The sequence below is a fragment of the Aspergillus brasiliensis genome, assembly GCF_001889945.1.
Source record: "Aspergillus brasiliensis CBS 101740 unplaced genomic scaffold ASPBRscaffold_1, whole genome shotgun sequence".
NCBI lineage: Eukaryota > Fungi > Ascomycota > Eurotiomycetes > Eurotiales > Aspergillaceae > Aspergillus > Aspergillus brasiliensis.
In genome coordinates this window covers 757,651-774,232 of record NW_027137442.1, presented here as the reverse complement: position 1 = coordinate 774,232, position 16,582 = coordinate 757,651, and the positions used below count along the sequence as shown (strand labels likewise).

At 50.8% G+C, this 16,582-nt stretch overlaps 7 protein-coding genes across 7 annotated transcripts; 2 read left to right on the top strand and 5 right to left on the bottom strand.

Moving 5' to 3' along the window:
- The first annotated feature begins 107 nt into the window (after window positions 1-107).
- ASPBRDRAFT_36219 (cytochrome and DOMON domain-containing protein) lies at window positions 108-1,765 on the top strand. The gene is made up of 2 exons (XM_067623462.1): window positions 108-298; window positions 349-1,765. Exons 1-2 carry the CDS (start codon window positions 259-261, stop codon window positions 1,683-1,685), a joined length of 1,377 nt encoding a protein of 458 aa, XP_067484281.1. The 5' UTR covers window positions 108-258; the 3' UTR covers window positions 1,686-1,765.
- A 157-nt stretch (window positions 1,766-1,922) lies between these two features.
- ASPBRDRAFT_36218 (MDR family NADP-dependent oxidoreductase) lies at window positions 1,923-3,032 on the bottom strand. Its single transcript, XM_067623461.1, has one exon. The coding sequence runs from the start codon at window positions 2,971-2,973 to the stop codon at window positions 1,942-1,944; it is 1,032 nt and encodes a 343-aa protein (XP_067484280.1). The 5' UTR covers window positions 2,974-3,032; the 3' UTR covers window positions 1,923-1,941.
- A 689-nt stretch (window positions 3,033-3,721) lies between these two features.
- ASPBRDRAFT_165586 (putative MFS alpha-glucoside transporter) lies at window positions 3,722-5,561 on the bottom strand. Its single transcript, XM_067619561.1, has 3 exons — window positions 5,322-5,561; window positions 5,253-5,273; window positions 3,722-5,205 (listed from the first exon to the last, which is right to left on the bottom strand). Exons 1-3 carry the CDS (start codon window positions 5,493-5,495, stop codon window positions 3,835-3,837), a joined length of 1,566 nt encoding a protein of 521 aa, XP_067484279.1. The 5' UTR covers window positions 5,496-5,561; the 3' UTR covers window positions 3,722-3,834.
- A 2,057-nt stretch (window positions 5,562-7,618) lies between these two features.
- On the top strand, window positions 7,619-9,131 carry ASPBRDRAFT_50012 (aldehyde dehydrogenase family protein; the record flags this gene model as incomplete). Its single annotated transcript, XM_067626467.1, has 3 exons — window positions 7,619-7,636; window positions 7,686-8,465; window positions 8,508-9,131. The coding sequence occupies 3 exons, from the start codon at window positions 7,619-7,621 to the stop codon at window positions 9,129-9,131; spliced, it is 1,422 nt and encodes a 473-aa protein (XP_067484278.1).
- Window positions 9,132-9,182: 51 nt separating this feature from the next.
- Window positions 9,183-10,739, bottom strand: ASPBRDRAFT_115193 (amidohydrolase; the record flags this gene model as incomplete). Its single annotated transcript, XM_067616875.1, has 3 exons — window positions 9,183-9,963; window positions 10,029-10,273; window positions 10,368-10,739. 3 exons carry the CDS (start codon window positions 10,737-10,739, stop codon window positions 9,183-9,185), a joined length of 1,398 nt encoding a protein of 465 aa, XP_067484277.1.
- Window positions 10,740-12,706: 1,967 nt separating this feature from the next.
- On the bottom strand, window positions 12,707-13,039 carry ASPBRDRAFT_654157 (uncharacterized protein; the record flags this gene model as incomplete). The annotated part of the gene is made up of 1 exon (XM_067628530.1): window positions 12,707-13,039. The coding sequence occupies one exon, from the start codon at window positions 13,037-13,039 to the stop codon at window positions 12,707-12,709; it is 333 nt and encodes a 110-aa protein (XP_067484276.1).
- A 1,122-nt stretch (window positions 13,040-14,161) lies between these two features.
- On the bottom strand, window positions 14,162-15,094 carry ASPBRDRAFT_50010 (DUF3425 domain-containing protein; the record flags this gene model as incomplete). Its single annotated transcript, XM_067626466.1, has 2 exons — window positions 14,162-14,907; window positions 14,974-15,094. 2 exons carry the CDS (start codon window positions 15,092-15,094, stop codon window positions 14,162-14,164), a joined length of 867 nt encoding a protein of 288 aa, XP_067484275.1.
- Between the last annotated feature and the right edge of the window lie 1,488 nt (window positions 15,095-16,582).

The window sequence follows — 16,582 nt, the reverse complement described above, 5'->3', positions numbered from 1 at the left end:
CTACAATGTTCGAGCCGTCAAGTCTGGCCGCGAATTAAGCCCTGCAAGGGCGATGCAAGGGGGGACGGAGAAACAAGTATCTATCAACGTTCCAATGTCCGTTGCAACGGAACATATCTGTCTCAACATGCATGACCCTCGCAGCAGCGTGCGCAGCTTCACTGATAGTAGCTGACCGCTAGGAGAGTATATGTATACCAGGCAGTGTCCTAGGTAGGAGGCCTGAGACTTATCCTCAGTATCACTAGGAATATCACCATGAAGTGGCTCACCCTCCTTCCTATAGCCTTAGGGCTAGGTAAACCCTCTCTTATATCACCTCTACACATCAACAACTAACAAATACAGCCCACGCAAGCATCATCGCCTTCTCCCCCCCAACCAACCCCGACATCATCTACAGCCTCACCATCCCCAACACCACCACCCTCTCCTCCCCCGGCCCCATCTACATCCAAATCACCGCCCCCACCTCCATCCAATGGGTGGGACTCGGCCAAGGCGCCCAAATGACCGGCTCCAACATGTTCCTGCTCTACACCTCGTCATCCACCAAGATCACTCTGTCCCCGCGGTCCGGCCTCGGCCACTTCGAACCCCAATACACCAGCAGCACCCAAATCACCATGCTGCCGGGGACCGGCATCTCCATCAACCCGGACAACTCCAGCTCCTCCGCACGAACCACCATGACCGCCAACTTCCGCTGCGACAACTGTCTCACCTGGCAAGACGGCACCGGCAGAATGGACCCTGCATCCACGAACTTCCCATTCATCTGGGCCTACCGCGCAGGAGTCCCCATCAACTCCGCCTCCATGGACGCCGACCTGACCATCCACGACGACATGGGTAGTATGCAAGTCGATTTAACAAGAGCAGCTATGCCATCCACCACAGATGATGATGATAGTAACCAAACAAACCCCTTCGCACGCTACAACCCAGCTACCGACTCCATCCCGGCCCAAGAATCACCTAATACCCCTACCGGTAATACACCACCAATATCTCTCCCCAACCTCACCAAAATGACCCACATCCTCATCTCCCACGCAACCCTCATGTCCCTCTCCTTCGTCCTCTTCTACCCGCTCTCCGCCCTCATCATGCCACTCCCCATCTCCCTCCCTATATCGAAATATAATCTGCACATGCCCCTCCAACTCTTCACTCTGGTTATGACCCTCGCGGGCTTCGCATGCGGGATTTACCTCGCCTATGAAACGGGACAGTTACGTACCGCGCACCCTGTCCTGGGGATTATTGTGGTCGGAGTGTTAGTGCTGTTTCAGCCGGGGATGGGGTGGTTGCAGCATCGGGGATATCTCAGAACTGGGGGGAGGACGGTGTGGGGAGTGGCGCATCAGTGGGTAGGGAGGGGGGTTATTGTGGTGGGTGTGGTTAATGGGGGCGTGGGGATTCATGTTGCCAGGAAGATGGGCATGGCGCCCGTTGGGGCGGTGGTTGGGTATGCGGTTGTTGCGGGGGTGGTTGGGGGTGTTTATTTGGGGGGGTTGCTCCTTGGGAGGGTGGTGGAGAGGAGGAGGAAGAATGGGGTGGATGAGAGAGAGGGGGAGAGAGGGGAGGGAAATGAGGGAGATGAGGGAAGGGTGGACAGTGTGCAGGGGAGGGAGAATGGGGATGGGGAGAAGGGGGGGAGTGTGGAGGAGAGGGATGGTTAGATATGATGGTAGATTGTTATGGTGTAGTAGTAGTAGGTTGAAGATGGTGTGCTGCTTAGTGCTTATGGCCTAGACTAGGGTGACAAAGAGGGACAGGACTAGTGGATCCACGTGGTGTCAGCAGTGTCAGCACTTTATTTATAGTTATAGTACAATGAGTTCACTACAATTAATTCATAGGTAATAGGTAATAAGTAATAGGTAAATTCAATTATAATCATTATCTATAATCTATACCACATCCCTATAAGCGCAGCTAAAACTTCAACACAGCCTTACCCAAGTTCTTTCCATGGAAAATACCCAACAGACCCTCCGGAGCATTCTCAATACCCTGCGTCTCATGGATCAGAGTCTTAAAGGTACCCTCCTTAATCCACTTCTGCACATTCTCCTGATGCTCCTTGGTATACTTATCACCCATACCCTTATCACCAACAATGAAACCACGCATATCCAGACGCTTGGTCAGAACATTGGTAATGTTCTTAATAGGGTAACCACCACCATTGTACTGCGAGATCATACCGCAGACGACGATACGACCGAAATCATTCATCGCGTTCAACGCAGCCTCGAGGTGCTCACCACCAACATTCTCATAGTAGATATCCAGACCCTCAGGAGCCAGACGCGCCAGCGCATCCGCCGGCTTCTCCGTCTTGTAGTTGAAGCCACCATCGAAGCCGAGCTCCTTGATAATGAAGTCGAGCTTCTCATCGGATCCAACGGATCCAATGACCTTCAGACCCTCGTGCTTGGCCAGCTGACCGACCAACTGGCCGACGGCACCACTGGCCGCCGAGACGAAGATGGTCTCGCCCTTCTTGGGCTTGCCGATCTCGTAGAGCGAGGAGTAGGCCGTCAGACCGGGCATGCCGAGGGCACCGATGAAGACGCGGATGTCCTCGATGCCGAGGGGGTTCTCGAGGGCGCGCACGCGGGGGAGCAGGTCCGCGCCGACGGAGATGTACTGCTGGATGGGGAGGAAGCCGATGATCAGGTCACCCTCCTTGTAGGCAGGGTTGTTGGAGCGGAGGACCTTGCCGATGATGCTGCTGTCGATGGGGGCGTTGAGGGTGAAGGCGGGCGAGTAGGACTTGACGTGGGCAGGGCGCATGCGGCCGCGCATGTAGGGATCGAAGCTGGCATAGAGGGATTGCACGAAGATGCCGCCCTCTGGGGCCGGGGCGGAGGCGTCATACGAGACCTGCTCGAGGACGACGTCCTGGCCGGGGACGAAGTAGCCCGTGGGGACTTGCTTGAAGACGAGAGATTGGTTGGACATGATGATGATAGTTTCTTTCACGTTGAATTATGAGGATTGTTTTCAATGGAATCAAGCGACCTGACGTAGGTTTATATTCCTGCAGATCAAGAGGGGGCGAATTGTCGATTACAAAGCATTATAATTGATTCTACGAGCAGAATCGCCCCTGGCGATGAAGAAGCTTCTCGAGACGAGGAATGGCAATTTTGAGTTACCTAGGCTCTTGCCGAAAAGAGGCTGGTGTGGGTGGGTTTCATCGCGGGATAACAGGCAGATTGGTGCAGAAGCTCCGTTGAACCACGGCGCTGGTGGATCGTGCCGGTGCTGAGGCAATCGGGGGATATGCTTGTTCGGGGGTCTTGACCGGTTCGGAAGCAAGCTGCTCGGCATGGATTCCTTCAGAGTTCAGAGATGAGTGTGAGATCACTCCAATTGCAATATTCTAGAAACATATATCTCACTGTGTATAAGGCATCCCTCTGATAGTTTACTACCAACGGAACACATCTCCGTGAAGCAGATTTACTCTGTAACTATGTCATACGGCGGAGCGGATTAGAATCAGGAACGAACGCCGCGGGTTCCCACTTGGCGAGGGACTACGGTATGACGGTGTAGACTGTAGAGACTAGAGTTATGCCTTGGACCGCGGGATAAGAGAAAAGTGGGGGATTCAATGCAGACGGTGGAATTGATTAGTATTCTCGTCCGATGCTTATCAAGCAGAAATAGAAGACGTTGAGACTGAAGAAGATCAACAGGATACCTCGGCAGTGATGAAGATTTGACGTTATCTCCATTAACCCCGTCATTAGTCAGCCTCAGGCAAATTTTCCTCGGAAATGATTCGGTGTTTGGCTTCAACAGAAATGGCTCATATTACTGCATCTCAACCACGCAATGTCTAAACTTCCGACTAGGGACACCCTTTTCGAACAGCACATCTAACTCTTCAAAGGTCCTCCCTTGCGTCTCGGGCATCCACCAGAAACAATAACCCGCACACAGTGTACTCAACCCCGCAAACAAGAATCCCAGCTTGCCCCGCCAGTTCCCCTCGTCTTCGTTCATTGCATACGGAATCACCACCGCAAACACGACCGACCACACAAAACAGCTGACGGTGGCTAATGCGATCGTAAATCCCCGGAGTCTCGCTGATGATACCTCCGCCAGCAGCACATAGCAGAACGGACCGAGACTGAGATCATACACGAACGTGCAGGCCAGCATGAGTCCACACTGTCCCCATATCGTGGCATTGTCGCGAGGAACTACATCCAGCACACCGATCAGACACTGTACCACTGCCAATGCGGAGCAACCAAAGATGTACATGGTTCGGCGGCCGACGTAGGAGAGTAGTGGCCACGATAGACACGTTCCGACGAGTCCCAGCGCCGTCAGTCCAATGTTCATCGAGAATGCATGCGACGAGTCCAACCCCGCCAGCTCCATAAAGTGCACCGCATAATTGATGAAGAAGACATTGCCCGTGAAGGCTTGCATGCTGTAAGCCATCACGCAGATTAGGAGACGGCGGAGGTTGGGTCCACGCAGACATTCCCGGTACGTCGGTCGGTCGGCCTGGAAACTCGCCTCTAGATGCAGCGTCTCTTCGATATGGGCTAGTTGGCGCGATACATCGACCGCCGGGGTGGCTAAACGCCGCAGCGATGCCAGTGCCGCTTCGTGGCGACCATGCCGACAGAGCCAGTATGGCGGATCGGGGCAGAAGAAGATCAGTGCCAGCATGATGCATGGCAGTCCCCACTGCGTCGCGATGGGGATCTTATACGACATGGTGCTATTCATCGATTCCGTCCCTTTGAGAATGCCCGATGCGATGAGCGACCCGATCGAGAAGGCCAGGTTGGTCATCGTAGCGGCGAACCCGCGGAGTGCCAGTGGGGTCACCTCACCCACGTACGCCGAGGCACAGATGGGGTAGAATGCGATGATGCACCCGTTGATGAGCTCGCCCACAAAGAGCTGGGCGGGCGTATGACTATAATACTGCAGGAAGATGAAGGCGATGGACAGACATGAACACACGGCGATCATCACTCGTGGACCGAAGCGGTCATAAGCCATGCCCGAGCAGAGGGCGCCCACGATGGCTCCGAGTAGATTGGCATATTGGAAGGCGGAGATCCACTGCGCAGCCAGCACGTATTCCCCATGATAATTGTAGCCGTAAGTCTCTTTAAAGACGTCAAGTCCAACTAGACCTTTGACAATACCGCCATCCTATACCAGTTAGGGCTGCATCTCACAGGGGATGGAGGATAACCTACAATGCCTTTCAAGATAGTCGCCTATGGAGGTTAACATTATCATCCCCAAGGGATAAGATAATTTCTTACTAAGTTCATAAACAACGCCCAAGCCACAGCCGGCCAGTGCCGTCGCATGGCATCCCAGAACCCCAGCGCATGTTCCTTTCGCGTAAACTCCTGCGCAAACTCGGCTTCATCACCCCTGTCAACCGGGAGCGCCTGAACGACTGTCTGTCGCTTTTCATCTGGAATATTGCCCATGGCGGGGTTACTGGTGAATATCTCCGCATATCCTGGCCGTTCATCTGCATTTTATGTGTGATGGGCCTGCTGTCTTGGCCTTCTTGGCTCGGGTGATTGCGCCAATCGCTTCGGACAGCATCCACGTCGGTAGCATCCACGTCGGTACCATTTATCTTATCGTTGTTCACTGAAGCTGTGCAGGAAGGAAATCTAGAAATTGTTGGTGTATAATTTGCTGAACTGTATCCACATGAAGTGCCGTGCGAAACATATTCGACTTGATTGGTAGGAACTGGACACCAAGACTCCCACGCGGCCTCTTGAGGACCTTGGGGATCTGTGAGATGGCTTAGTATTGGATCCTATGTAATGGAGTAACTCCATTTATATATACTATTATGTGAACGATTGAGTAACAAGTATATATCAATTGGCGGTAGGAACAAACATAATACTTATTCCTGCTGGAATTATCATAAACTTGATCTTTCAATCATTGTATTACTGTACAATCACCGTTCTCACGGATAAATCAAGAATAAACCTATACTCGGATCTTTAATAGGTCTTGGTGCTGAGAAGATTTATTCTTAGTGTCAAAGACTTTTGAGATTTGCCCAGTCTTGGAAGAGATATAGTTTGATTTCCCTTTTCTACAGGCTTCGCAATGATGATCCTTTAGGTATACCTTAAAAGCATTAAAATAATCCTAAGACAGATCTATCCCAATTATTCATACATTGTATCCGATGATGTGATGATCCGATTGGCATTCAATTAGTTACTACTGTACAACCACGCAACCCTGTACAGCCTGGAGCGGAAATCCCATGACCAAACTCAGCTGCGAGGCTTCCTCACCTCAGCCAATTCAGTCAAAGTGAAAGTTTCAGTAATCGCTTCCAACAGGGTTGCACGTCGATCAGCCTGGTGTATCTTGTCGCATTGACCGTTTTGCTGGTATTGTTGCCGACAAGGCACCGGCGATAGCGGGGATGTCATCGGCAGGTGTGTTTCTCCGTCGCTCCGTAGCATTAGTCAGCATGTGCATGTTGCTCTTCAAAGCACAGTTTCATAAGGTAGATGAGATCAAAAATAAGCAAGTGCTATTGTGACGTAGTTCTGATTGATATCCATCTGATAATTCATTCGTTATTCGCTTGGCGCGGCATCTACACTTCTCGCTGGACCAGAACACCCGCCGAGAGATTACTCCGGAGGGAGACCAAATTTCGCCACCCAATTGATTGTGTTCCCTGTCGCCAGTATGGGTTTTTGTCCTATTATTCTTCATCTAGGTTGGTGTTAGAATCTGTGCTCAGTAGTACAGGTACTAGCAGTGTGCTCTACGCCTACTTTTGTGTTGTACAAGGATGGTCAGCTGCGGAGAAGTGCACACGAAGGAGCTGGAGGCAGCCATGAAGAAATCACTGCAGTAGGGGATAATGAAGGTGTCGCAGGGCTTACAGAACTGGGAAGAAAAGCAATTACTGGTCCATGTGATGGTGTGGTTGTCTTTCAGCAGTAGTATGGTTATCGTAGTAGAGGATAGCTGCGGACTAACTAGCCGCACAAACCTCCAATTATTCAATCACACTATCATCTCAAGTATTGCTACTAGGCTACCAGGCACCGGAGAACGCCGCCTCAGGCAACAGACCGGAGCCGCCGGGGTGCACGCTGAAATGAAGGCGGAAAATCTCCGACTGGAACGAAAAGACGCCGTCCGTGCCTCGTGTCACTCATGTAGATAACATCACCTCGCGCTGCTCTTCCACGTTCCAGCTGTGTGACGCTGGTCAATGCGGCATGCTGCAGGAGAACCTGATTGGAAGGTGAGACAAAGACGGCAATTCAGGCGTCCGACGATCAATCTGACATCCACTCACCTGTCGGAGCTAAGCTGTCCCCATGCGCACCGAAGGGACCAAACTAGCTTCAGGGTGCGGGGAATGTCAGCAACGTCGCTGAATGCGGCCAGTATAGAGTTTGAAGCAGCGTTTTTGGTCGGCTATCATATGTCTGGACTGTCTTTTTAGTTTTAGGCCCGCTGCGACGCAGCTTTATAGTCTCGCTATGCCCGCTCGGTTGTTTGAAACTCTTTCATCTTCAACACCATAGATAACCACAAGATTGAGATCATGGCTTTGAATTTCACAGTAAGTGAGCAACCCAGGATGCTTCCATCTACCCGATCTAACTGATCAGACTTTCTACAATGTCATTGACAACAAATTGACATCCACGACGCAAACCCGTCATGGAATTAACCCGGCTAACCGCGAGCCCAATCCTGAGGTGCCGGTCTCGACGGCAGAAGATCTCGATCGCGCAGTGGGCGCGGCCAGCCGGGCGTTTCGTAAATGGTCACGGACCTCGTTTGACGAGCGCCGCACTGCGATCCATGCGTATGCTGATCTCATTGCGGCCAATAAGGAGGGATTGGTGGCACTTCTATCCCGCGAACAGGGCAAACCATTGAACCAGGCATCGATCGAGCTGGACATGGCCATTCAGTGGACCCGTTCGCTCAGCACCATCACCATCCCCGAGACGGTCGTCAATGACACAGATGACCGGCAAATCATTCAGCGCTATACCCCCATTGGTGTCTGCGCCGCTATTGTGCCTTGGAACTTTCCTGTTCTGCTGGCTATCGGCAAGATTGTCCCGGCTATATACACGGGGAATACTATCATCGTTAAGCCCTCTCCGTACACGCCATATTGTGATTTGAAGCTGGCAGAGCTGGCAGCACAATGCTTTCCACCGGGTGTGGTGCAGGCTCTCAGTGGGGGCGACGATCTGGGGCCGATGATAACCGCGCACCCGGGCATTCAGAAGATCAGTTTCACGGGTTCCATAGCCACAGGCCGGAGTGTCATGGCCAGTTGTGCCAAGACGTTGAAGAAGGTGACATTGGAACTGGGCGGGAATGATCCCTGCATTGTCTGCGAGGATGTAGACATCGATGCTATAATTCCCAAGGTACGTCGCATCCTTTAGCTCCAGACCCTGCTAACTATCTAGATTGCCTTCCTCTCCTTCCTCTGTTCTAGTCAGATCTGCATGATGATCAAGCGGCTGTACGTGCACGAGAAGATCTACGATGAGTTCCGCGACAAACTCGTCCAGCATGTCCAAACTCTGAAGATGGGCGAGGGGACGGAGCCGGACGTGTTCTTCGGGCCTCTGCAGAACAAAATGCAGTACGACAAGGCAACTGACCTTCTCAACAACATCCAAACCAGCGGTCTGAGCACTTTCTCTAGCAACACCGTTCCAGACCGCACAGGCTACTTCATCACGCCAACGATTGTCGACAACCCGCCCGAGTCCTCCCGGGTTGTCCAGGAAGAGCCGTTCGCCCCCATCCTGCCTCTTCTCAAATGGTCCGACGAGGCAGACGTGCTGGCGCGCGCCAACAACACAGACTACGGACTCGGAGCGTCCGTCTGGAGCCGCGACCTGCAGCGCGCACGACGCATGGCCGACCAGCTCGAGGCGGGCACCGTCTGGGTGAACTCGCATTTCGAATGTGCTCCTTTTGCCCCGTTTGGAGGACACAAGATGAGCGGCCTGGGAGTGGAGTGGGGACAGAACGGGTTGACAGGATGGTGCAATTCGCAGACCCTGTGGTTACCAAAGTTGTAATTGACAACTATACCTCACAACATGTCCATAATTCACACAATATAAGAAATCTCACACAACCGGCCACCTCGCCCCAACCTTTCCCCCCAACCCAGCCCTCTCCACGACCTCTCTACTCCTCCTTTGCGCCTCCCTCACCACCTCCCCTTCATCCATCGTGACCAACTCCCCATCTTTAACCACCACCTTCCCATCCACCATCACAAACCGCACATCCCTCCCCGTAGCTGTATACACCACCGCACTAACAGGATTAAACCACGGCTGCATCTCCACGCCCCTCGCATCAATCGCCACAATATCCGCCTTCTTCCCCACCTCCAAGCTCCCAATACTATCCTGCAACCCCAACGCCTTCGCCCCATTAATCGTCGCCATCTCCAACACCTCCTCCGCCGACACCACCGTGGGATCCCCACTCACCCCCTTATGTATAATCCCCGCCAGCTTCATCTCCTGCAACATATCGCACGTATTATTACATGGGGCCCCATCCGTCCCCAGCCCGATATTCACCCCCGCCCGCTGCAGATCTGGTACGCGACACGTCCCGGACGCGAGCTTCGCATTGGAAGTGGGACAGTGCGCCACATGCGTCCCGGACTTCGCTAGAAGAGAGATATCCCCGTCGTCGAGATGCACCATGTGCACGAGCACGGTAGATGAGGAAAGGAGCCCGACGCTGTCGCAGTAGGTCATGGGCGTGTATGGACCGCCGGGGGCTGAAGCAAAGAAGTCCCGGTCAGCGGAGACTTCGGCGCAGTGCATGGTGATGGGGATGTTGTGTTTGGTGCTGAGGGCGGTCATTTCTTTGTAGAGGGCGGGAGATACCCTAACAACAATCACATAGTTAGCATACCATCATCACACATGGTATATATAGGAGGGAGCATATACCCCCCCGGCGTCCTCGCCCCAAACCACACCCGAATCCGATCCCCCGCTTTGCCATTCCACTTCTCCCACATCTTCATCGTGCCTACTAATGATGTCTCCCGATCCTCAATCAACCCGGGGTGCATCGCCCACGCATCATCTTTCGCGTACCGTCCTGTATCCATGACGATTTTGCCTAGGCACCCGCGGATCCCGCTCTCCTCGACGGCGCGACAGAGGCCGTCGAAGCCGTAGCGGTCTGCGAACTATGCACCCTCCCCCAATAGCCTTTAGCAATTCTCTCCTTCTAATACACCATACGTCCTTGACAAGGGAAATAAATGAAATAGAAAAACATACCATACTCTCCAAAAAACACGTCGTCCCAGACTTCAACATCTCCGCAATACTCAACCTCGCCGCCGCGTATCCATCCCGCGCGGTGAAATTTCCCTGTAAGACCCAGATACGCTCGCACAGCCAGGACACTAGCTCGAGGTCGTCGGCGCAGCCCCGCAGGAGGGTCTGCGCGGTGTGCATGTGGGTGGAGATGAGGCCGGGGATGAGGATGTGGCCGGTGAGATCGATGATTTCGTCGTCGGGGTATTTGGTGAGTAGGGTGGCGGTTTTGTCGATGTCGGTGATGTAGTTGGAGGTGGTGCGGAGGGCGCCGTTGGTGAGGATGGTGCGGGTGGGGGAGAGGGTGAGGATTGTGGCGTTGGTGAGGAGCATTTTTCTTTTCTCTTCAATTAAGGGGGGGATGATTGGGGGATGGTGGGGGGGGATGGAAGTGATGGTAGTGTTGATGATGATGATGTTGATGGTGGTAGTGGTGGTGGTATGGGCTATTATTGTTTTATAGTATAGATGGGGCGGCGGAGGTCTCCGATGCGGGGATAAGTTGGGATGTCCCGGTATTTGGACATAGAGATAAGATTAGGATCGGTTATCATATCATATTAGCGTATACGGGGAATAATTATCACATTGCTTGTGATGGCATTTCAATGCTGACGTATGGCTGTACCTAAGAGTGAACGACTCATATGTGTAACTAAAGAAAAACCTGTAGAGGTCTTCAGATCCTAGTAGAAGTGATACTGCTGGCGACTCTGCAACCCTCCAATCACTAATTCCATTTTAGGCTAAATGTTATATCAATTTAGAAATTTATACAGGCAACTCTAGATTAGATATCTAGATAACTTACTCCTTCATAAATAACATTTATCCAGAAGCTCTGCTCCAGACACTACTTGCCGGTGTGTTATGTAGGCGGTAGAGTCAGGTGACTAGTTTCATCCGGGTGAATTGAGGGAGGCCATTCCAACATCCATTCCTTTTGGCATCATCCATGCACTTTGCACAGTCTGCTCACAAGATACCAAGATGGACGAGGTCAATGAACATGTACTCAAAGCTATCCAAGACCTAGAAACCATTCGAGTCGTTGTTGACGTTCCTACCGAAATCCTAGCCTCTGACAACTATCTGGCTTCCGCATTAAACTTCGTTGAGCCACTCACAAAAAACCTGGGAAGAACACCATCTCGTGCGAAAGCTCGTCGTTGATGCGTATCCACGACATGCATATATTGTAATCGATATCAACAATCTTCTCTATGACTTCAAGCTTGCTCATTTGCAGACCTTCGCTATTCCAGTTCATATTCTTCGCTTGTCAAGGAAAAGCAAGCAGTGGTCTTTCTTTAGACGCCCGTTAGAGGATCGACGAGTCGCCAAGGATATTGCAGAGTTGCACAGGCGCAATGGCCAAAACCAACCCCCTTTCTTTGCAGACCATATTCGAGGGTCTATTTACCTTTCTCCCCGTGCCACGTGACACAATGAACTGAATGAGATCTGTTGTTCATGGGCGTCGCATACTGCTCAGCTTTTAACGGTGTTTCCCTTTTGCTATTTCTCTTTCTTTTGCTTTTTCTTCTCTTCTTTTCTCTCTTTCCTTATTTTCATCTTATTTTTTTCTTCCTTGCGGATGTTCAATTGATGGTTGTTGAGCCCCTCGAGCCCCTGCTATGTAATATCATGTTCATCACCTATCAGTCGGTGTAACGGGTTATTATCATATCGTTTCCGGAATTTCGGTGCTGGCTAGGGAAAACTTAAGGTAATGAGAATAATATGCCGTCCAATAAGAATATCTGCTCCTAGTGCAAACTGTGACATTGCATACTGCGTGAGTACATACAGGCGATCGGAAGGGGCCTTTGATCGAGCCGAATATACATCCTTGGCACTGAAGGAGACCAGGGAAGCACAATACAAGCATTCTATGCTATAGAAAAACAAACATAGTGATATAACAAACGAGCCTTTGTCCGGTTAAGAACTATGATTGTTTATTTGTATGCAGAAATCATAACTAGTATGACAGGGTATATATTTCGCAACCTAATTGCAATTGAGGTAGTCTCGTTAAAAAGGTATCCTTTCATGCATTCAAAACAAGTGGTAATCTAACCATGTCTCAAGCTAACCTGATGGAAATAGAAATATAAAAGGCAGTTGATGCTCTTAGTCCTTGAATTGTCAGCGAAACTCACACTCACCAAATCTGACCTGAAACGTACCATGTAACGAAGGATACTGTACCGAGTTACCCACGGAGAACCCCTTTGCGATTGATTAGCCACTGCAGACCACGTACACTTTTGTCAAGTAGATACATACCTCAGGCCCTAAGAATCAAGAGCAGGCTTAACCGTCTCACCAATCAGGAAAACTGGTTTCTTGTTGCTGAAGCGAGAAACATCCCCCATAATCTCCGCGACCTCTGGGCTCTCAAACGCTTTCTTCATCCCCTCCTCACTCTCCCAGTGTACTTGGCTACCAACGGCATACACAGGGGCTGCACCATCCAAGGATGGAAGAAACTTTGTGACAGACCAGCTCTTGAGACCATATTTGGACCAATGCTTCTCAATCAGCTTCATGTGCACGTTGGTGTAGTAGTCGATATTGTATTGGGCGTCGGCGTCGTTGGGGAAGACGACGGTGATTGTGTAAGCCATTATATCTCTGAATGGGGGTGTCTTTGAGAAGGTGTCGTGGTGAGTCAAATGCTATCAGGGAGGTTGGAGTCTTTTGGCCTTCTTCCGAAAAGCCAGGACGATCTTATGTAGTTTCAGCCCATAAATATTGCGAGATTATTTCCGATAAGTCCGTGGATTTACAGTTATTTTTGTAGAGTCCTGGTTATTTCGAGTGCATGGGTCAGGCTCCACTAAATTCGTAAGGTCGACTTACTAGCCAGTCTACATCTGGCTTGTGTCCAAAATACACCGACACTAAACCGAGGCGGAGGCTTATATATACATGTGCCATACCCTCCTTGATAAGGACATCAATCTAGAGAATTAAGGCAGAAATACAACTACAACCATGTCATCTAAACAGCCTCTCTTCCTAGAGTATCTTTCCAAGTTGATGCAATGCTACCGGTTGGTATCTTCCAGACTTGTACATCTCTACAACAATCTGGATCAGTATCTGATATGGTGGGCTCATCTCTCGCTGGTGGTGAAGCACCCATAGCCCCTGTTCAATTAGAATGATTAAGGAGGATCCTGAATTTGTGACTTTTCCGAAATAAATGTCCAGTATCAGGAAGAATATTGCAACACTTGACATCCTATTGGCCACAGTATTATTAGAGCTGCTGGGATGTAGTATAGTAGGAGGTAAACTATGAGTGCAAATGCTGCCTCTGGGTATCCACTGCTGCTTGCCTAGCCAATCAGAGCATAATTGTAAGCAAGGTGGAGCACCGAATATTTAGACTACCGCAAGAATCGACCAATGAGAGTGGAATTGTAAGCAGGTAGCGTTCGCCACTTTGAGGGTACAACTGGTACAACTCTGGTGGAGGAAAAGCTGCCCATTCAACGCCTGTCCAGGTGCTAGGCCGCTACTGCAAAGCCAGGGCTGATATTCGAGAGGATTGTGGAGAGGCCTGGTACCTCGGAACACATACATATGGACCAGGCGCTCTGGGATGGCTACTAGATTCAAGTTTGTGCATACTAAGGATTCTGATGAATGATAGGCCCATGAATCTATAATGGCATGAAACATAAGTTACGTAGTGGTATTTAATACATCAAATTCACCAACTCTTCCAATCAGGTACAAGTTCACACATCACCCAGAGCAAAGACGCGTTCCCATACCAAAGGCTTCTCCCCTCTCCTAAGCCTCCAACTATTAGTTGAACGGAGGATTTCCGGACACCCTCGAAGAAAGACCCCCCACTTCTTAGCGAACTCTTCAGTCACCTCCCAATTCCGCGGATCCCAGGGTGTTCCCCATACGAGCAGCGCCGCATCACTGCTCCGCGTATCCCAGAAAGCTGTCAGATCATGGCACAGTTCATCATCATCAAGGGAATCGCCTGCGCGGATGAGGTTGTCCCTCATATGCGGGAACGGAAAGACGTCCAGCCATGGGTGATGTGGAGTCGCTCGCTGCAGGGCTGTTGGACGTAAACTCTGGGGAATGCCGTTCGGGATGCGACGGGGCCCATAGACAGAGAAGATGGACACCGCATCATCCTGGCACAACCATTCGGCAGTCATGCCCAAAGCAACAGTATTCTGGTAGGCGGCTCGGAGCACATTGATTCTGCTCAGATTGAGGAGCATATCGGTCTGGGGTGATCCGCCCAGGTAACTATGTAATGCCCCCCTTTCGAAGTCGGCCATCAGCTCGTGTATATTGGGAGGGGCAAAGGTGCATCGGAGATGCTCCGCCGCGGAGAGTTTACATGTAATTGCGCTCGACGGGGGGAGCGGGCTTTGAGGACTGGGGGAGGTTGATGATGATAGGGTGCGGTTATTGTTTGCGGCTCCTGATGAATTGCCATTTTTCTGTTGGCGTAGCCCTGCGATGATCAATTGTCAGCATTAAAAGGCGCCAGGAGCTTTAAAGAGATGCTATAGGTCCTCACGGTAGGCTCTCTGGTTGAGGCGATTCTGCACTCGACGCCGCACAACTCGATCAGTCACCCCGCTCCAGTTATCCTCCGGGGCAACCGCCGCTGTGGGCAGTGATATCCGTTGCAGCTGCATTCGGGAGTTCTGTGGCATTAGGAGTTTAGTGGCATTAAGGAGGATGGTCTGATCTTACCACTACGTACTCCGGGCGAGGCTGACAAGTGGCTCTTAAATACATGTGCAAGATGCTTACAGTTTGGTTATCATTCGCCCGTTATCAGTCGATCCAAAGGTGGCTGGTGGGGACGATGGGGCTGGTGTGGGTCGAAGGGTCTCTTAACTCCGGTTGTCTCTAGTTATTGGGTTATTCTGGTGATATGGAAGTGTGATTCAGCTTGGAATCACTTGGCCTTCTAGGCAGCAGTTTCAACCGTAGGAGATCATATCACCTTGTTTTGCGGCGTGAAAATATGTATATTCTGCTTTCAGAGGAACTGGTACCGTCGGTTGCCGGCGATATCTTTTAGAACTCGGAATCGCCACGCATGGTTTTAAGCACATACCCCAATATCACTGGCTTTACTTCTCCGCACTGGTGGATCCCCATGATAAACGTTCAAGCGACACTAGCTTTGAAAATACAAGAGCGCATATCGCGAGCTAGACGGCGAGACCAATGTCAACGCTACTTCTCAGAACCAGGGTGATCGAACATTCTACCAGAGGATCTAATGGTAGGGCCAGAACAGCACGACCAATTCAATTCCATATCACCTCAACAGCCCTACGCACTTACTGGTCGAGAGGGGATTTGTTCTTCACTGTCTAGTACCTACATACTACTGGGGGTTTGTCGAAGAATCAAATCAATCTTTTCTTAATCAAGCCACCACCCACTTTGTAGACTTCTGAGTCTTTAGCCGTACCCGTGTGGGTTCTCAAGACAGTCGAAGATGTGTATATAAGACACCCCAAATGCAAATGCGTCGTCGTTCTTGATCTTGGGGGTGGGAAAAAGACATTGTGTATAGTCATTATATACTTCCGGTCTATGATTCTATCTGATGGCGACTTACGGAGATAAGCTTAAAATCCGGCAGATGTGTGCAGCTTACACCCCAAATGCGGGCTCGGATGCAGTCTCAAGGTTTGGATGGGGCTCTTGGCAGACCCTCAATTCAGGACAATTCTCGGAGGCAGCAGTTCATAGCGATCAAGACGATCAAACACAAAAGATCAATTGATAATTGTAAATAGCCCTCGGATTCCATGCTTAAAGGATATCCCATAACTGCCCTTAAATCCGCAGAACAAATAAATCTTTATTCGCAACATCTACCGTACTACAAATGTCCAATGGGCCACAGCGTGTGCCGAACATAATCCACATGGCTTGCTAGGAGGTAATAGTGTTCTTATCGAACTCGAGGGGCAGGACTCGAGCTACCATCCTCATTTCTATGACGGTGAGGTCGTAATATAAGGGTCCCTGAAAATCCACTACTCTGGCCGCGGCTAGATGTATTCTTTTCACTGGAAACCTGCCTGTCTTTGTTGATCCCATTGTACAAGTCTACCTCATCTACGGTATGAAGTTGGGTATGACTGAACCACTATCCATGC